Raw genomic sequence first — 21,966 nt, 5'->3', positions numbered from 1 at the left:
GGGGTATATCTCATCCGGTCCCGGTGTCTTACCTAACTTAATGCTTTTCAAAATTTCCAGTACATCCCCTTTCTCAATGTCTATATGCTCAAGCATTTCAGTCCACTGTAAGTCATCCCTACAATTGTCAAGGTCTTTCTCCCTGGTGAATACTGAATCAGAGTATTCATTAAGTACCTCCACTACCTCCTCCAACTCCATGCACATGTATCCACTATCGCACTTGAATGGTCCTATTCTCACACGGCTCATCCTCTTGCTCTTCACATACTTGTAGAATGCCTTGGGGTTTTCCTTAATCCTGTTCACCAAGGCCTTCTCATGGCCCCTTCTGGCTCTCCTAATTCCATACTTAAGCTCCTTCCTAGCAACCTTGTAATTTTCTAGAGCTCTAACAGTAGTTTCTTGAACTTTTCATAAGCTTTTCTTTTCTTCTTAACTAGATTTTCTACATACTTTGTACACCACAGTTGTGTAACTCAACCATCCTTTCCCTGCCCCAATGGAACATACCTATGCAGAACTCCATGCAAATGTTCCCTGAACTTTCTGCAATGCATTTCTCTGAGAACATCTGCTCCCAAATTCCTGTCTAATATTTCCCCCCCACCCCAATTAAATGCTTTTCCAAATTGTCTGCTCCTATCCCTATCCAGCACTATGGTGAAGGAGATGGGAAATGTGGTCACTACCTCCAAAATGCTCTCCCACTGAGAGATCTGACGCTTAATCAGGTTCATTTCCCAATACCAGATCAAGTACAGCCTCACCTCTAGTTGGCTTATCTACATATTGCATCGGGAAACCTTCCTGAACACACCTAACAAACTCCTCCCCATCTAAACGTCTTCCACTAAGGAGATGCCAATCAATATTAGGAAAGTTAAAATCTCCCATCACAACAACCCAATTGTTATTGCACCATTCCAGAACGTGCCTCCCTATCTGCTCCTCGATGTCCCTGTTGCTATTGGTGGGGGGGTGTCTATAAAAAGCACCCAGTAGAGTTATTGCCCCTTTCCTGTTTCTGACTTCCACCCACATTGACTGAGTAGACCATCCCTCCATGACTTCCTCCTTTTCTGCAGCCATGACACTACCCCAAATTAGCAATGGCACACCCCCACCCCTTTTGCCTCCCTCTCTGTCCTTTTTGAAACATCTAAAGCCTGGCACACTCAGCAGCCATTCCTGCTCCTGAGACATCCAAGTCTCTGTAATGGCCACAACGTCACAGCTCCACATAATGATCCACACTCTAACTTGATCCGTACTCTAACTTCATCTGCCTTGTTTATGTTACTCCTCGAATTAAAATAAACACATCTCAAACCATCAGGCTGAGTGCATCTTTGCCCTGACATCTGCCTATCCTTCCTCACAAACTCCCTACAATCTGTCTCTACTTGTGCGCCAACTTCCCCATCCTTTGCCTCTTCACTTCGATTCCCAGCACCCTGCAAATCTAGTTTAAACCCTCCCCAATAACCTTAGCAAAACTACCTGCCAGGATATTGGTCCCCTTTGGATTCAAGTGCAACCCGTCATTTTTGTACAGGTCACACCTGCCCCACAAGATGTCCCAATGATCCAAAAATCTGAATCGCTGCTCCTTGCTTCAATCCTTCAGCCATGCATTTATCCTCCACCTTATTCTATTCCTATACTCACTGTCGCGTGGCACAGGCAGCAATCCCAAGATTACTACCTTTAAGATACTGCTTCTCAGCTTCCTTCTGAACTCCCCATATTCTGCTTTCTGGACCTCCACTCTTTTTCTACCTATGTCAATAATATCAATATGTACCATGATCCCTGACCGCTCACCCTCCCATTTCAGAATATCGTGGACACACTCAGAAACATCACAAACCCTGGCACCTGGGAGGCAAACTACCGTCCTTGTTTCTCTTATACATCCACAGAATCGCCTATCTGTTCCCCTAACTATAGAGTCGCCTATTACTGCTGCCTTCCTCTTCCATTCCCTACCCTTCTGAGCTACAGGACCAGACTCAGTGCCAGAGGCATGGCCACTGTTGCTTCCCACAGGAAGGTCATTCCCCCCCTCCTCCAAAAGCAGTCAAAATAGAGTACAGTATTTATTATTAAGGGGGAAAGCCACAGGGGTGTTCTCCACTACCTGACGCCCTCCCTTCCCTCTCCTGACGGTCACCCACTTATCTGTCTCCTGTGGCCCCCGGGTGACCACCTGCCTGTAGCTCCTGTCTATCAACTTTTCACTCTCCCTAACAAGCTGAAGGTCATCGAGCTGCAGCTCCAGCTTGATGCACCTGGTGCAGATGTGGCCACCAGGGAGGCTAGAAGTCTCCAGGACGTCCTACATCTGACACTCAGAAGAGAAAGCTGGCCTTGCAGTCATACCCACTATTCTAAGGTGCTAAGCCCCATGAAATGCTCCTTTTTTAAGCTCTTTTCCCAGACCTGTGCGAAGCTCTCTCTTTGAATCAATTGGTCCGCCGCGAATGCACCAAGCCCTGCGAAATGCTCCTTTTTTAAACTTTTCTCCACAATCTGTGCGAAATCTCTCTCTTTGAATCAATTGAGAATGACTGCGCAAGCGCTTGTAAGTCGGACTGTGAGGCAGCGGGAGTGTCTAAAAGAGAGCAGATTAACGGAGCAGGTGACAGAGTAGAGGGAGACAGAATAGGAAGGCTTTGGCTCCTCAGGTTTCAGCGGGCGGAGGATGAGGAGGAGCTTCACTCCAAGTGAGGCAAGGTTGGGTAAGATCCTTTAATAAATCTTAAGAGTAGGTAATGGAGGCAGCAGTTAGGGCAGTTGAGTGCTCCATTGGTAGGATGTGGGAAGTCAGGGCGAGTACAATCATCCCTGATAACTACACCTGCAAAAGGTGCATCCAGTTGCAGCTCCTGACAAACTGAGTTAGGGAACTGGAGTTACTGGAGTTAGGGAACTGAGTTACTTCACCTGTGAGTCGGCTGGGGTGATACTGCGTCCGGTGCTCCCGATGTGGCCTTTTATATATTGGTGAGACCCGACGCAGACTGGGAGACCGCTTTGCTGAACATCTATGCTCTGTCCGCCAGAGAAAGCAGGATCTCCCAGTGGCCACACATTTTAATTCCACATCCCATTCCCATTCTGACATGTCTATCCACGGCCTCCTCTACTGTAAAGATGAAGCCACACTCAGGTTGGAGGAACAACACCTTATATTCCGTCTGGGTAGCCTCCAACCTGATGGCGTGAACATCGACTTCTCTAACTTCCACTAATGCCCCACCTCCCCCTCGTACCCCATCTGTTACTTATTTTTATACACACATTCTTTCTCTCACTCTCCTTTTTCCCCCTCTGTCCCTCTGAATATACCCCTTGCCCATCCTCTGGGTCCCCACCCCCTTGTCTTTCTTCCCGGACCTCCTGTCCCATGATCCTCTCGTATCCCTTTTGCCTATCACCTGTCCAGCTCTTGGCTCCATCCCTCCCCCTCCTGTCTTCTCCTATCATTTTGGATCTTCCCCTCCCCCTCCAACTTTCAAATCCCTTACCCACTCTTCCTTCAGTTAGTCCTGACGAAGGGTCTCGGCCTGAAATGTCGACTGCACCTCTTCCTAGAGATGCTGCCTGGCCTGCTGCATTCACCAGCAACTTTGATGTGTGTTGCTTGAATTTCCAGCATCTGCAGAATTCCTGTTGTTTGCCTTTTTAAATTCACTACTGCAAAGCCTCTTCCAGTGATGCCTACACCGAAGAAGTTTAGATCCTCTCTTCGACAGGAGTTCAGTGAAACCATCTCTCACTGCTCCCCATCTGTAATTTCTTCGGCTCTTCAACTTTTCGACCACACTTTGACTCAGACTCGCTATCACAGCCATATATCTTTTCTTGGAACGTGCCTCTGTCGCCAACTTACTCCAGTTGGCTTTAGGATTCGTTTCCAAGCCTCTCAATTTGGACCTTCTGAGGATCCCAGGTACTCACACTTTATTGACTCTGCCTCTCGCCGCTTCTCCCGTCAAGCTCTGAAGGCGACTCTCTCCGCCATGAGGAGGTACTTGGTGTCTCTATCCCAGACCCTTCCACACCTTCCGGACACTTCCTTCGCCGTCCGTAATGGTCCTACCCGTTATTTCATCCTCCGTCGGATTCACACCTGCAATCGCCGCTTTTTTGACTTTGTCATGTTAGGCAAAGATCACAAGATCCTACATCTACGGACTCCAGAGCCTGCTGGCCATGAAACTAGCAGGCATGAACTTCAGATTCCCTCTGCCATTGATCTCGCCGGCTCCAACACCTCAGGGCATATTCAAAACCCGGACTCCAGCAACGACCATGGACACATTCAAAGTGATTGTGCAACCACCAACTGCGACTCCAGCCTTGAACTCCAGGCCGGGTCTTTATGTGCTGCTATTGTGATTCCCGTCTCCCCTTCCCCCACCACCACTCTGCAACCCCGTCTCCCTCATTTCCAACCGGCAGCTCCTGGGCCCTCAGAGGCTCCATCTTCCTCTCACCCCAACCCTCCCCTCTCCACTGACACCCCCAGCCTCCCCCCTCCCCCCTCTGATCCCAGCTCTCATCCATGCCGGATCTTTACCATCCCCTCCGACCTTCAACTGTCGGAGGCAGAGCGCTCTGTCCTCAGTAAGGGCCTCACCTTTGTCCCCCTTCGCCCACACCTCAGCGAGTTCCGCATTCGCCATGATGCGGAACTCTCCTTCCGCTGTCTCCATCTCCGAGCCTACTTCTTCGGCAAGGACTCTTCCACCCCCACCGATGACCACTTCTCCCGTCTTCAACCCTCCTCTTCTTCATGGACACCCCACTCTGGTCTTCTGCCTGCTCTGGATCTCTTTATCGCTAACTGCCGACGGGACATCAACCGTCTCGACTTCACCGCACCTTGTTCCCATTCCAACCTCACTCTTTCGGAACGTTCTGCTCTCCACTCCCTCCGCACTAATCCTAACCTTATTATTAAACCCGCCGATAAGGGGGGTGCTGTTGTAGTCTGGCGTACTGACCTCTACCTTGCCGAGGCACAGCGACAACTCGCGGATACCTCCTCTTATTTACCCCTCGATCGCGACCCCACTAAGGAGCACCAGGCCATTGTCTCCCACACCATCACCGACTATATCCGCTCAGGAGATCTCCAATCCACTGCTACCAACCTTATAGTTCCCACACCTCGCACTTCCCGTTTCTACCTCCTACCCAAGATCCACAAACCTGCCTGCCCTGGCCGACCTATTGTCTCAGCTTGCTCCTGCCCCACCGAACTCGTTTCTGCATATCTCGACACGGTTTTATCCCCCCTTGTTCAATCCCTTCCTACCTATGTTCGTGACACTTCTCACGTTCTTAAACTTTTCAATGATTTTAAGTTCCCTGGCCCCCACCGCTTTAATTTCACCATGGATGTCCAGTCCCTATATACTTCCATCCCCCATCAGGAAGGTCTCAAAGCTCTACGCTTCTTTTTGGATTCCAGGCCTAATCAGTTCCCCTCTACCACCACTCTGCTCCGTCTAGCAGAATTAGTCCATACTCTTAATAATTTCTCCTTCGGCTCCTCCCACTTCCTCCAAACTAAAGGTGTAGCTATGGGCACCTGTATGGGTCCTAGCTATGCCTGCCTTTTTGTTGGCTTTGTGGAACAATCTATGTTCCGTGCCTATTCTGGTATCTGTCCCCCACTTTTCCTTCGCTACATCGACGACTGCATTGGCGCTGCTTCCTGCATGCATGCAGAGCTCGTTGACTTAATTAACTTTGCCTCCAACTTTCACCCTGCCCTCAAGTTTACCTGGTCCATTTCCAACACCTCCCTCCCCTTTCTAGATCTTTCTGTCTCTGTCTCTGGAGACAGCTTATCCACTGATGTCTACTATAAGCCTACTGACTCTCACAGCTATCTGGACTATTCCTCTTCTCACCCTGTCTCTTGCAAAAACGTCATCCCCTTCTCACAATTCCTCTGTCTCCGCCGCATCTACTCTCAGGATGAGGCTTTTCATTATAGGACGAGGGAGATGTCTTCATTTTTTAAAGAAAGGGGCTTCCCTTCCTCCACTATAAACTCTGCTCTTAAACGCATCTCCCCCATTTCACATACATCTGCTCTCACTCCATCCTCCCGCCAGCCCACTAGGAATAGGGTTCCCCTGGTCCTCACCTACCACCCCACCAGCCTCCGGGTCCAACATATTATTCTCCGTAACTTCCGCCACCTCCAACAGGATCCCACCATTAAGCACATCTTTCCCTTCCCCCCCCCCTGCATTCCGCAGGGATCGCTCCCTACGCGACTCCCTTGTCCATTCGTCCCTCCCATCCCTCCCCACTGATCTTCCTCCTGGCACTTATCCGTGTAAGCAGAACAAGTGCTACACATGCCCTTACACTTCCTCCCTTACCACCATTCAGGACCCCAAACAGTCCTTCCAGGTGAGGCAACACTTCACCTGTGATTCGGCTGGGGCGATATACTGCGTCCGGTGCTCCCGATATGGCCTTTTATATATTGGCGAGACCCGACGCAGACTGGGAGACCGCTTTGCTGAACACCTACACTCTGTCCGCCAGAGAAAGCAGGATCTCCCAGTGGCCACACATTTTAATTCCACATCCCATTCCCATTCTGACATGTCTATCCATGGCCTCCTCTACTGTAAAGATGAACAACACCTTATATTCCGTCTGGGTAGCCTCCAACCTGATGGCGTGAACATCGACTTCTCTAACTTCCGCTAATGCCCCACCTCCCTCTCGTACCCCATCTGCTACTTATTTTTATACACACATTCGTTCTCTCACTCTCCTTTTTCCCCCTCTGTCCCTCTGAATATACCCCTTGCCCATCCTCTGGGTCCCCCCCCCACCCTCCTTGTCTTTCTTCCCTGACCTCCTGTCCCATGATCCTCTTGTATCCCTTTTGCCTATCACCTGTCCAGCTCTTGGCTCCATCCCTCCCCCTCCTGTCTTCTCCTATCATTTTGGATCTCCCCCTCCCCCTCCAACTTTCAAATCCCTTACTCACTCTTCCTTCAGTTAGTCCTGATGAAGGGTCTCAGCCTGAAACGTCGACTGCACCTCTTCCTAGAGATGCTGCCTGGCCTGCTGCGTTCACCAGCAACTTCGATGTGGGTTGTTAGGGAACTGGAGCTGGAGCTGGAACAACTTCGGATCATTTGGGAGGCAGAGGCAGAAATAGAGGATTTACAGGGAGATAGTCACCCCAAAGAGTCAGGAGACAGGTAGCTGGGTGACTGTCAAGAGAGGGAAGGGAAATACACAGAATGAGCAGAGCACCCCTGTGGCCGTTCCCACCAAAAATAAGTACATCGTTTTGGATACTGTTGATGGGGACGACCTACCAGGGACAAGTTGCAGTGGTTGCATCTCTGGCACCGAGATGGGACCCTCAACTCAGAAAGGGAGGAGGGAAAAGAGGATAGCAGTAGTGATAGGGGATTCGATAGCTAGGGGGATAGATAAGAGGTTCTGTGAAAGAGATCAAGAATCCCGGATGGTCTGTTGCCTTGCTGGTGCCAAGGTCTGCGATGTCTCAGATCGAGTTTTCGGTATTCTCAAGAGGGAGGGTGAGCAGCCGGATGTCGTGGTCCATGTAGGGACCAATGACATGGGTAGGAAGAGTGAGGAGGTCCTGAAAGGTGAGTTTAGGGAGTTAGGCGCCAAGTTAAAGGACAGGACCTCCAGGATAGCATTTCAGGATTGCTACCAGTGCCACGTGCAGGTGGGTTTAGAAATAGTAAGATAGCGTAGATCAACACTTGGCTGAAGACATGGTGCAGGAGGGAGGGCTTCAGATTTATAGATAATTGGGCAGTTTTCCAGGGAAGGTGGGACCTGTTCCAGCGGGACGGTTTACATCTGAACTGGAGGGGGACAAATATTCTTGCAGGTAGGTTTGCTAGAAAGTGGACTTAAACTAGATACAAGGGGGAGGGGAACCAGAGTGTAGGAACAGATGTAGGGAAGAAGGAAGAAAAAGAAAATAGTAAAATTGTTTGCACCGTTAGTGATAAACAGAGAGTGAGAGGTGGAAAATTTCTTGACTACATTTATTTTAATGCTAGGAGCATTATAAGAAAGGTGGATGAGCTTAAAGCATGAATTGATACCTGGAAGCATGATGTGATCGCTATTAGTGAAACATGGTTACAGGAGGGGTGTGATTGGCAACTAAATATTCCTGGATTTAATTGTTTCAGGTGTGATAGAATCGGAGGGACAAGAGGGGGAAATGTTGCATTGTTTGTCAGAGAAAATATTACAGTAGTGCTGTGGTAGGACAGATTAGAGGGCTCGTCCAGGGAAGCTATTTGGGTGGAATTGAGGAATGGGAAAGGTGTAGTAACACTTATGAGGGTGTATTATAGACCACCAAATGGGGAGCGAGAATTGGAGGAGCAAATTTGTAAGGAGATAGCAGATGTTTGTAGTAAGCACAAGGTTGTGATTGTGGGAGATTTTAATTTCCCACAACACAGACTGGGAAGCCCATACTGTAAAAGGGCTGGTTTGGAGTTTGTAAAATGTGTGCAGGATAGTTTTTTGCAGCAATACATAGAGGTACCAACTAGAGAAGGAGCAGTGTTGGATCTCCTGTTAGGGAATGAGATAGGTCAGGTGACAGAGGTTTGTGTTGGGGAGCACTTTGGGTCCAGTGATCACAATGCTATTAGTTTCAATATAATTATGGAGAAGGATAGGTCTAGACCCAGGGTTGAGATTTTTGATTGGAGAAAGGCTAACTTTGAGGAAATGCGAAAGGAATTAGAAGGAGTGGCTTGGGACAATTTGTTTCATGGGAAGAATGTAATAGAGAAATGGAAGTCATTTAAAGGTGAAATTCTGAGAGTACAGAATCTTTATGTTCCTGTTAGGTTGAAAGGAAAGGTTAAAAGTTTGAGAGAGCCATCGTTTTCAAGGGATATTGGAAACTTAGTTCGGAAACAGAGACATATCTACAATAAACATAGGCAGCATGGAGTAAATGACGTGCTCGAGCAATATAAAGAATGTAAAAAGAATCTTAAGAAAGAAATTAGAAAAGCTAAAAGAAGATAAGAGGTTGCTTTGGCAAGTAAGGTGAAAATAAATCCAAAGGGTTTCTACAGTTATATTAATAGCAAAAGGATAGTGAGGGATAAAATTTGTCCCTTAGAGAATCAGAGTGGACAGTTATGTGTGGAACCAAAAGAGATGGGAGAGATTCTGAACAATTTCTTTTCTTCGGTATTCACTTAGGAGAAGGATATTGAATTGTGTAAGATAAGGGAAACAGGTAGGGAAGTTATGGAAACTATGATGATTAAAGAAGAGGAAGTACTGGAGCTTTTAAGGAATATAAAAGTGGATAAGTCTCTGGGTCCTGACAGGATATTCCCTAGGACCTCGAGGGAAGTTAGTGTGGAAATAGCAGGAACTCTGAGGGAAATATTTCAAATGTTATTAGAAATGGGGATGGTGCCGGAGGACTGGCGTATTGCTCATGTTGTTCCATTTTTTAAAAAAGGGTTCTAAGTGTAAACCTAGTAATTATCGGCCTGTGAGTTTGACGTTACTGGTGGGTAAATTGATGGAAAATTTTCTTAGAGATGGTATATATAATTATCTGGATAGACAGGGTCTGATCAGAAACAGCCAACATGGATTCATGCGTGGAAGGTCATGTTTGAGAAATCTTATTGAATTTTTTGAAGAGGTTACTTGGAAAATTGACGAGGGTAAAGCAGTGGATGGTATCGATATGGACTTCAGTAAGGCCTTTGACAAGGTTCCACACAGAAGGTTGGTTAGGAAGGTTCAATTGTTAGGTATTGATATTGAAGTAGTAAAATGGATTCAGCAGTGGCTGGATGGGAGACGCCAGAGAATGGTGGTGGACAACTGTCTGTCAGATTGGAGGCCGGTGACTAGTGGTGTGCCTCAGGGATCTGTACTGGGTCCAATGTTGTTTGTCATATACATTAATGATCTGGATGATGGGGTGGCAAACTGGATGAGTAAGTATGCAGATGATATTAAGATAGTTGGAGTTGTGGATAATGAAGTAGGTTTTCAAAGCCTGCAGAGAGATTTAAGCCAGTTAGAAAAGTGGGCTGAAAGATGGCAGATGGAGCTTAATGCTGATAAATATGAGATGCTACTTTTTGGTAGGTAGGACTAATCAAAATAGGATATACATGGTAAATGGTAGGGCACTGAAGAATGCAGTGGAACAGAGGAATCTAGGAATAATGGTGTATAGTTCCCTGAAGGTGGAATCTCATGCGGATAGGGTGGTGAAGAAAGCTTTTGGTATGCTGGCCTTTATTAATCAGAGCATTGAGTATAGGAGTTGGGATGTAATGTTGAAATTGTACAAGGCATTGGTGAGGCCAAATTTGGAGTATTGTGTACTTGGTCACCGAATTACAGGAAAGATGTCAACAAAATAGAGAGAGTACAGAGAAGATTTACTAGAATGTTACCTGGGTTTCATCACCGAAGTTAAATAGAATGGTTGAACAGGTTAGGTCTTTATTCTTTGGAACATAGAAGGTTGAGGAGGGACTTGATAGAGGTATTTAAAATTATGAGGGGGATAGATAAGAGTTGACGTGAATAGGCTTTTTCCATTGAGAGCGGGGAGATTCAAACAAGATGACATGAGTTGAGAGTAAAAGGGCAAAAGTTTAGGGGTAACATGAGGGGGAACTTCTTTACTCAGAGAGTGGTAGCTGTGTGGAATGAGCTTCCAGCAGAAGTGGTTGAGGCAGGCTCGATGTTGTCGTTTAAAGTTAAATTGGACAGCTATATAGACAGGAAAGGAAAGGAGGGTTATGAGCTGAGTGCAGGTTGGTGTGATCAGGTGCGATTAAGAGTTCGGCATGGACTAGAAGGGCCAAGATGGCCTGTTTACGTGCTATAATTGTTATATGGTTATATGTAAGTGGACCAGAATAACAAGGAACTCATAATCACACTTGTGGAGCAAATGTAGGAGTTCTGGAAAGAAGTCACACAAACCACAATGGGATTCTCCAATGTAGAGGAGACTACATTGTGAACATTAAATTGCTTAGAATGAGTTTCCTGGTCTCTGATTGGTTCGAAGAGGTGAAAGAGCAGTTTGTTTGATCTTGTGTGTGGGAAGGCAGAAGCAGTCACAAGTAGAGTGAGTGTAGGAGATTTAAAATGAACCAAGGAGTCATACAGGGAATGGTTCTTTATGTATTGCTGAAAGGTTAGCAGAGGTACAAATACATCTGAAGAAGTCGGTGGATGTGAAGAGAGGGTTATAGAAAATAGAACAAACATGGTTAGCAGCCTGATATCATGAAGGAAAAGAAAACTCAGAAGCAGTTGTGGAAAGTGTTGTCAGCAGAGAAGATGTGAGCAGCTGAAGGACAAGCTCACACTTCCAAAGCTATTTAACTACAGCACCCCTTTCCCCACTTCCTGCACAGATTCCATCCTAGTCTCACAATGTATCTTAACATCATTTCATTTGTTTGTATGACAAAACTCTTTGGCATCAGAGCCTCTGAAATGTATTCCATTCTCCTGATCCAAGGAGTCTTCTTCACTGCAGCTGTCAAAGTTTTCAATCAGACTTGTTTAATTTACAACACTTCTATTCCCATCTCCTTACCTCACTCAAGGATAGAGCTCCCCTTGTAATCATCATCTATCCTGTTACCCTCTACAATGGATGCATTAAGGTTCTGCCACCTCCAGCAAGATGCCATATTTATTTTGCTTATTGAGATACAGCATGGAATAGGCCCTTCTGGCCTAGTAAACCGCACCCCCCACCTCCGTCCCGCCGATTTAACCCTAGCCTGATCACAGGACAATTTTCAATGACCAATTAACCTACCAACTGGTACATCTTTGGACTGTGGGAGGAAACAGAGCACCCATAGGAAGCCCACGTAGTCACGGGGAGAACATAGAAACTCAGGAATTGAATCTGGGCCGTCTGTACCACAAAGCGTTGTGTTAACCACTATACTACCATGCTGCCCCACCACACTACCATGCTTTCTCTCCTTTCTCTTTTCTTATCCCAAAGGAACTGTTTCCTCCATAAATCCTTGTTTGCTCCTCCATCTCCACCAACAAACTTTCCTTCTTGTTTACCATGCCATGGAACAAAAGGAGATATAACACTGCTTTTGGCTCTTACCACACCCACTATCCTTCAAGATGAAGCAGTAATTCAGTCAGTCTTCTTCCAATGTGGCACATGGCATACTGAGCTGAAAACATCCATCTTCTCTATACTCACGAAACGAAATGCAGATTAAATTACCACTTCATAGACTCTTTCATGCAATCGGCAAGAGTGATCCTGCTTGTCTCTCACTTTAGTTCTCCATTCCAACCCCATGTTGTATTTCGTGACATATACAGTTAGAAAATAAATATACTTTGAACCCTCACCTCCATCTTTGGCCTGCCATGCTGAACTAACAAAGCCCAGCAAAACCTGGCCAGGGGGTTTGCTAATGCTACTCGAGAGGGTTTAAAGTAGCTTTGCAGGGGGCTTGGAACTGGAGCCCCAGGTCAGTAAGGGAAGGATCGGACCGGAAGATAGATGCCAGGGAAGATACTAAAAGGCAAAATCGAAATAACAGGTATGATGGGTTAGATAGTTTGAAATGCGCGTATTTTAATACTAGGAGTAATATGGGGAAGGGTGATGAGCTTACAGCATGGATCAATACATGGAACTACTATGTTGTGACCATTACAGGCACTTGATCGAGAGAGAATCAGGAATGGGTGATTAATGTACCAGGTTTTCAAAGTTTTAGAAAATATAAAGGAGGAGATAAATGAGGGGGAAGGTTGCACTACTAATCAGGGACAATACCACAGATGCACTTGGGGAGACATAGTGGAGGGGTCAGACACTGAGTCTATTTTGGTAGAACAAGAATAGGCAGAGTGAAATCATACTGATGGTATTGTACTACAGACCCCCCCCCCCCCCCCAATAGCCACCAGGCCATTGAGGAACAGATATGTAAGCAAAGCAAGGAAATGTGTAAAAATAATAGGGTTGTTATCATGGGGGATTTCAACTTCCCTAGTATAAACTGGAACCTACTTAGGAGCAAGGGTTTAGATAGGCAGAATTTGTTAAGTGTATGCAGGAAGGTTTCTTAAATAAATATGTAGCTGGTCCAACAAGAGGAGGGGCTTTACCAGAAATGATCTTGAATCTTTAAATCACTAATGGAATAGCCGGTAATTCATTCAAAATTCCATACTATATAATTTATCTGGCCTCCCAGATAAAGACATTACTGTTGGATTATAAAGCTATTTACCAAGTTTGCGATTCATTCATCTTAGAATGACCATTAACCAATATCTCCACTCAAACAGAAATAAATAAATTACTACAGTACTATAACACAGCTAGTCTATAAAAGTGATAAACCGTTTCAAATCTGTGAATGAAGCCCTGTGATTAAAACCATAGGTCAACTATGGTAAGACTAGAACATTAAATTTCAAAGGCATTGAATTGCTTCAATAGGCAGTAAGCTAGCCTATCTCAAGTACAGCTTGTGAGAAATATTTTTGTTTTTGAGGTTCATACTGGTTCACTACTTTCCCCAAATTTAATCCATCTCTCAAGTCCCCATACACCTGTTCAATGAAACCCACATCGGCACCGGAAGGGTATATTTCCATTGCTTATGATAAGTAAACCAAAAACATTTCTGGACAAATTGGCATCTTATTTTCATAGCCAACTGTGGGTGAGAGTGGTGGTTAGAGTTGGAGATAGGAAGTAACGGCTATATTTTGAAAAATACCCAAAAACACAGAAGTAATGAATACTGGCTCAGACTTTATTGGTCCCACCATCCAAATGGCACCAATCTCATGTCAATAGATTAGGATTTCTTGGTCTAGTTGTCTACAGTAACGCTGCATGATAACTTTGAACACCAACACTCAGTATTTGCAGAGGTTATTTGGAAGCAGAGGGAAAAGATTATAATCACCAACAAAACAGTACAATATGACAACATCAACAGCCTTTTATTATTCTCTTCTGTCAAGTGCTGTACATTTATAACTAGCATTCTAAATTACAGTAATATGCATTTAACCTAAGGAATACTAATTTTTTAACAAAATCCTTCAATTATAGTATATAAATTAATCCGGTAAGAGACTTAGCAATTGAAAATACATTCCTTATTACATTATTCCAAATACAAATGGTTAAGTACTGAAGCATACCTTGACCGGAAGTGTTTATTGACTTTGCCGATTTCTTCACTTTTTGTAGTGCATTTTTGTCCAAATCTAATGTCTATAAAATGAAACAAAGAAGTAACAATTAGAATATTTATTGGAATAGTAAGTTTCCTTTTCCCAACTGTCCCTTTCACTAACTTCTAATAATATCAAAAAGCATCGGAGTAGGTTGTTTTCCACCCTCTGAAATTCATTCTCCACAGACAGGAAGTTCATAAATATTATTGTGATGGGCATTTATGTAAAATAACATCCAATAAGAACAGCGAATTGTAACAGCACAGAGTTTAAAAGCATTAATAGAAAATTTCAAAATAAATGGTTAAGGACATGCCTTATGGTATTTTTATTGCTATGCTGTCAGACATTTTATTTTAGCAGTATTCTGCAAATGTAGTGTTTTCTGTTAGCAAACTTCATAGACTAGTGTTTCGATTTCAGTTGCGATAAAGAGCCAAGACCTACGGATTGGTCAGAGATCAGTTCAATTGGCCCTGATTGAAGCCTGAGGTTGAAGAGTACTGCAAGTTGTGTATCCAATGTATTCTGCTGCCTAAGAGAGTTGCACTATAATCTCATTTACAAAGTACAGGACCACTTGATTTAATGTGTATGAATTTCCTTTCCACAGAGCCTGATTCCTGTAATGTTGCATTATGTCTGAGTCATCACAGATCATTACACCAGATATGCTCTAGTCTTCCCCACAAATGATCTGAGAGCATCTACAATCACCGAAGTGTTGTAGGAGAAATAATTTGTTCATTATGGCCTCCAAAGAAGGATACACAGTGATCAAGGAAGGGATTAGTTACTGAGCATGCTTGGGAGTCGAAAAGTCCAGGACCATACCATTGCTAGACATGTTTGGAACTCTGGATGCCAACAAAAAGAGCAAGTGGAGCCAACACTGCTTTTGGTGCACTGCTACAACTGCACACAGATTGAAGCCACTGACTACTCGCCGTACTATATGATGTTTGGATACAAAACAAGATGACCTGCAGATCTTTATTTTGGAACTGGCAGCGAAGACTTGCCACAGAAAACATATCTCAAGTTTATGTGTCTGACATGAGGAAAGATCTACAAAAAATCAGCAGCAGTTTCTGCTATCAAGGAAAACAAAGGGAACAAGAGGAGATATGATCAAAAGATCAGTTTCTCTCAACTGATGCCTGAAGAGAGAGTTTTAATAAGAAATTTCGGGCTACAAGGGAAGCATAAGTTGGCTGACTGCTGGGTTTCTACACCTTGCGTAATGGACAGCCAGATGCCAAACTTGCCAGTTTTCCTGGTGTGGGCAGAGGATGCGGATGGTCCTGTCAGAATTCTCCATCAGAATCACCTTCTACTCCTGGGGCAGGAAGTACAGTCTGATATGGAACCTACAACTAGTAGAGGAACTCTGCACAGAAGGAGGGCACAAAGGCAATAAGCTGGCAATAGTGTGATTTCAGTGGAAAGACCTGAAGAGGGACCAGATGAACCCACTGAATACTGTACAGACTCAAGAGGATGAGGAAATGGAAGTGTGGTATGCTTTGCCTTATGCAAACTCCCCAAGAGCTGTTAAGCGACGTCTGAATCTCCCAGCCCTTACCCAAATATAGTGGGGATTACCAGTGGACAATCATATGTGATACCAGAGAGTGAAGGGAAAGTGGACTCAAATATAATTGGAAATGAAGCTGAGTTCAGCTGAGGACAGGGGGAACTGAGTCACAGGAAGGTACGAATGATAGGCAGGGGAACGCATCCCAAAGTGAACAGGAATAGTCACAAGGGGAGGCTGGGGCTGAAGAAGCTGAATATGAGATAAGGAAGTCTGAGAAAGTCAGGAAACTCCCAGATAAACTGGCATATGATACACCTTGGAAATAGTGTTGCGTCAATCACAATAGTGAGGATTACTTCCATTTACAAAAGGACTGGGGGTCCTGAGATCACGAAACTCATTTGAATACTGTGATGGGGTCCTGAATTACCCCTATGAACAGTGCTTTTGAAAAGAGAGAGATAGAGAGCAAGAGAGATAGAGATAGAGAGAGAGAGAGAAAGAGAGAGAGAGAGTTATTTAACACCGACATCTTGTTTTTAAGAGACAGAGAGAGATGAAGACAGCTTTGGATGATGCTCTGGGTTTTCTGCAGCATGTTTACATTTTTACATGGACACTGGTTTCAGCTTCTGTATTCTTACAGAGAGAGAGGGGAGGAGCTGGTTGATGGACAGCTAGTATTCAGCACGGTGAGATAAACAGAAGGTCAGATGATAAACGGATGGTTTTGGACACTGAATGAGCTTTGCTGTGTCCACAGAAAAACTGGGTTTTGGGGGATCAATCAGGCGGATCGATCAGTGGCTCTCGCAGTGTGAACAGAGCCTGACCGGTGGGGAGTTATTTGTGTGTCCAACCCTCGCCTGGGTTGATAATTCCACCACAGAAGAACGGTCCCCTTTGTTGTAGTCACAGTCGGTGACGTCTAAAGGATTTTGGAGGACAACGGGAAGATCAATGGCGTCAGCTCACCCGAAGACTCAAATCTCTCCCTCTCTCTCTCTATCACTACTCAACTCAATACCATGAACTGAACTGAACTTTACTCATCATTGTAAGACTACCTATTTACCCCTAGACTTGAAGAAGCTTGGTTTTCATATATTTTCAAACTTACTTTTATATAATCATTACTAACCTGTTTGATTTATCTGCATTTATATTACTGTATTGCGTAGTTACTAACAAATACCATTAGTTAATACCAATGCTGGACCCCAAAGTGTTTTTCATTTTTGCTGGTTCTTTAACCCGTCACGGGGTACGTGACAATACTGTGTTGCTAATAATGATTTGATAAGTTCCAAAGGCTTACAGAGTTATGAGGACATGGCTATTGTTGGTGAGGGGAGAATGCAATGCCTTGGTTATGGACATGTTTTATTGTATTTTTACTGCTATGCTGTTAAGCATTTTATTTTAGTAGTTTTCTGAAAACACTGTGTTCTGTTAAGCAAGCTTCATAAACTAATGTTTTGGTTTCAGCTGAGATAAGGAGCCCTTTGCTCAACTTAGGATCGTTGTGTCAGCCAACTGGGTTTACTTTGTTGTAATGTTCTACCAGTGGGATACCATGGAACATTTGAGAGAGCTGAGCAGGATCAGATTTCTGAAGGACAGTCTTTTTTCTGTTAGCCCTGACGAAGGGTCTCGGCCCGAAATGTCGACTGTGCTTCTTCCTATGGATGCTGCCTGGCCTGCTGCGTTCCGCCAGCGTTTTGTGTGTGTTGTCTGAAGGACAGTAGTCTGGTTCAGGGGTCTTTTGTTCAGAGATGAGAAGAGCACAAGGGAAGATGCTTGGAGGATCCCACCCGAAGGGTAGACTCCATTGCAAGGAGTGCTTTGTGCAGATGAATGGTTGCAAGAACGAAGTGCCAATACTTCTAAGTTAGCCAGTTTGTTTGTGATGTTCTTCGAGGGAAGTTCAAACCATGGTTGGCGATGGGGGTTCAGTGCCATGAATAAAGTGATACACCCAACGACTACAGAAATGAGCTCCAACGTTTATGTGCACATTTAGACTGGTTTAACTGTAATGGGTCCTTTATCTTCCCTTTTTCTATTAACTGTTTGTTAAAGTTGAAATATTGGTAAGTATACTTCCACTGTAATTTTATGCCAGTATACAATCTGCTATTTCCTGGTGAATAATAATTTTGCATGGAGTAATATTTACATAGCATTCATTACAATCAATGTTCTTTCCTGGAACATCCCAACTTTCCTGTTTGGTTGAACCTGAATCATACCAACCCGAGAGGTGTGTTGCTTATTAAAGGTGGTACCCATGAGATGCTGAGTCATGTGGTCATTAGCCACAGTTGGAGTGGAATTTGTTACGAGTACCAGACAGAGCATTACAGGTGTCCCCCGCTTTTCGAACATTCGCTTTACGAAATCTCACTGTTACGAAAGACCTACATTAGTACCCTGTTTTCGCTTTCAGAAGGTGTTTTTACTGTTACAAAAAAAAAATCAGCGTGCGATAAAAGGTAGAGCACGCCCCGAGCAGCCGCTCTCCCCGGATTTGGAACGGCATTCTCACCGGCATTGCTGAAACACGTGCCTGTGAGCAGCCGTTTGCAAGATGAGTTCTTAGGTATCGGAAAAGCCTGAAAGAGCTCGTAAGGGTGTTACACTTATGGTAAAACTACATAATTAAGCGTTTTGATCGTGGTGAACCAAGTAAGGACAACGTGAATTTGGCTTGTGGAAGCTGACAAACATGATGTTGAAGAGGTTTTGCCATCCCATCACCAAGAACTGACAGATGAAGAGCTGATGCAATTGGAAGAAAACAGAACAATCGAAACCGAATGAGTAATAATAAAGTACGACTTTAATTTTGAAAGGGTACGTCGGTTTAAAAGATATTTGCAGGATGGTTAGAGTCCTTATTAAAGAACTGTGTGATAGAAAAATGCGCGAGGCTTAGCAGTCAAGCAAGCCTTCCACATCAGCCACAGCAGACGACGAACCTCGACCTTCAACATCGAGGCGGGCAGGGATAGAAGATGAGCTGCCTGACCTAATGGAAAGAGACAATGAGATGACACCCCAGTGTCCCACCACCCCAACCCCCAGGCCACAGACGGATATCGATCCGCAGAAAATGCAACGGTAGCCGGGACACACACAGCACATCTTTAAGAAAAAAGCCGAAATAAACATGCTAATTAATTAGGTGCCACCGACACGTAATTGTCGGCCCAGATCAGAGACGACGCAATCGGAAATCGGCACTGATCTGGGCCGACAATTACGTGTCAGGCAGCACCTAATTAATTAGCTTGCTTATTTCGGCTTTTTTCTTAAAGATGTGCTGTGTGCCTCCCAGCTACCGCTGGACCCCTGCGTGCTTCACAGCAATGTATCGGCTCGGTGGCCTGGAGGGTGGGGGGGCCACTGCACCACCCAAACTCCGACTCAGCTTAACACACCATCATCAGTGTGCTCGGTGCTATCCCGATTCCGGTAAATGATACTACACTGTACATACATTATTTCTACTTCATATAGGCTGTGTATTTTTACGTGTTATTTGGTATGATTTGACAGCTTCATAGCTTAAAGGTTACTGGAGAGAGTGTTTTTGCCAACAGCGCTTGCGTGAGATTTTCGCTACGGAGAACAGTTCAGTAATGATTGTGGAAAAGTATTTCTACTTTATATAGGCTGTGTATTTATCATATCATTCCTGCTTTTACTATATGTTACTGTTATTTTAGGTTTTATGTGTTATTTGGCATGATTTGGTAGGTTATTTTTGGGTCTGCGAATGCTCACAAAATTTTCCCATATAAATAAATGGTAATTGCTTCTTCGCCTTACGACATTCCGGCTTACCAACTGTTTCAAAAAAACGCTCTACCTTCAGATGGCGGGGAAACCTGTATATATATTTGCTCTTTATTTTATCATTGACGCACTGTGATGTAACAGAGCTGGCAAAACTCACAAAAATAAGCTCCTAATGAAATGAAGAGTTTGAAGAATAAATCACTTGCTCAAGTAACTAAAGATTGAATGGCGATGTGATTAAAGCATCAGTGAATATTTACGTACTGGCCCAACAACTAAATGATTAGTATTGTTTAAACTACCAGCTGAAAAAGAAACACTAATTTATTGCAAAGAGGCAAATACAATGAAAAGCTTTCAATTAATTATTTTCATAATTTATCTTTCTGTTCAGTTTGGAAATAAAAGTATCATAAAGGTACCAGCAAGCAAACTAAATGAATCTTTTCCACCACCTAGTTTTCAACATTTCATTGTGAATAGTTAGAAACAAATAGATATTTCAAGTGACCGCCACTGCAGATAAATTACATTTTAACCAATATATTTAAAGATTTTACCATTCACAGATGAAGAAATTCGTTTTCAGAATTAAGGTACCATAGAAAAAGAGCAAATATTCTACCCAACTTTATGCATAGAAGAATATGGAACAATTGTGTAACGCCCTGGTTCATATTTTTACTGTTATGCTGTATGTATTTCATTTAGCATTTCTGTAAGAGCAGTCTGTTCTGTTGTCAGCCTGTTTGGGTTATTGTTGAAGATAAGGGATGATGAAGAACGTGTGCCATCCAATAAGGATGATAGAATTAGGGGGAGGTTTTCTTGGTGAGGGACACTAAGGATGGTCTTTGGGGGTTTTTTTGGTTCAGCGGGAGATGAAGAGAGAAGTCACTGGGGAGTAGGGAGAACCAGTCGTAGGATATGACCCGGTGGGAAACCCGTTTGTTCAAGATGGATTGACAGCGACATTCGAAGGGTGGTGTGTGCTTTCATGCTGACTGAGGGCCCAGCGCGTAGGTAACAGTGAAGCTCAAGATGAATTCCAAAATGTGCACATTACATTTGACTTTTAATTAAAATGGGACCTTTTCTTTACCAACCCTTTAAGTTAAGATTCATAAATATAATTCCTTTACTTGTATGCAGTGCACTGTCTGTTATTTTGTGGCATTAATTTGTAACAGGGTAGCAAATTACACAGCATCCACACAATTCGGGGTTTGGGGTCAGTCTCATGAGTTTGGCAAGACCAGACAGCATTTCCCCTAGACTTGCGTAGCCAAGGAATCTGGGTGTTACATTGTCTGGGTATCGTCCAGGATCGATTTCGTTGGATGCTGTATTATTGCCCTGAGCATTGATCCAGTGGGTTATGTGTTTAAGCCTATGTTAAACTAAGTGATTACAATACATGGTTATGGATGCTGCAGGAGTTGAGCGTTGGTGCGAATCCATGGGGATACCGGTAACGAATGCGTATTGAGTGGGGGAGACATTCATATTCCCAGTGAATTGTTAATTCAAACTTTAAATACCGTGAAAGCAGTAGCAGCAGGTACGATTGTGGAGCGGAGGTTTGATAAAATGGCGGGCAAAGACTTTGCTTTAGTTCAGACTAGTGCTGACGTAATAACAGTGGAACTGCGTGGTACTATTGGGGCCCCAGGAGAGGGGGGGTCCATGGGCTGTCCATACTTTCCAGGAGGAGGTGAGCGTGCTGAATCAGAAGCCGAGTTTCCCGTAGCTGGAGCAGAGACTTCAAAGACAGGTTGATGTTGTTTCTGCAGAGCGAGAAGAAGGAGAGGTCTGATTTGGGAGGTCTAATGAGTCCTCTAGTGAGAGGTAAGCATTCTGAATTGGTATCGGCCCTTACCTCCACGGCGAATAAATGGCAAAGTGCACAGGTGGTGGTGGGGGGGGGGGGTGTCCTAGTTATCAAAAGCTGAGGATGTTCTCAGGAGTGAAGCCCACTCCCAAGGAGGAAGAGGAGTATGAGACTTGGGCAGAGCAGAATTCTTGGTTACTGGATGAGTGGCAGTGCTCTGATGTAAAAGACAGCGATTGATTGAAAGTTTGAAGGGGCGGCTGCTGACGTCGTGAGATCCATAAAGACATGGACCCCCTTTAGTACCTCTGCAAGCCACATGTGTAACACGCTGTAAGGTTTCACTGCTAATGTAATGGCCTCTCTGTAATGCTTCACTGCTAATCTATTGTAATGGCTGGGGTGCATGAGGTGTCAGGGAAGGGTAGCACCTCTGGTGGGAGAACATGTTGCATCCTTTTCAAGATGGTTAGTCCACCTTTGG

The 21,966-nt window shown here is 44.4% G+C and overlaps 1 protein-coding gene across 3 annotated transcripts in view; it reads right to left on the bottom strand.

Annotated features, from left to right (window-relative positions):
- The window catches only part of LOC140202842 (arf-GAP with SH3 domain, ANK repeat and PH domain-containing protein 1-like), a 531,099-nt gene that overhangs the window by 354,656 nt on the left and 154,477 nt on the right, over positions 1–21,966 (bottom strand). For all 3 annotated transcript variants that reach the window (XM_072268282.1, XM_072268281.1, XM_072268284.1), the window contains one exon: positions 14,272–14,344. In XM_072268282.1, the coding sequence (XP_072124383.1) occupies positions 14,272–14,344 (73 nt within the window). The remainder of the gene's footprint in view (positions 1–14,271; positions 14,345–21,966) is intronic.

Source organism: Mobula birostris, chromosome 9 (genome assembly GCF_030028105.1).
Source record: "Mobula birostris isolate sMobBir1 chromosome 9, sMobBir1.hap1, whole genome shotgun sequence".
In the NCBI taxonomy this organism is placed as follows: Eukaryota; Metazoa; Chordata; class Chondrichthyes; order Myliobatiformes; family Myliobatidae; genus Mobula; species Mobula birostris.
The sequence above is the reverse complement of the archived record's forward strand: the minus strand, read 5'-3'. Positions and strand labels throughout refer to the sequence as shown.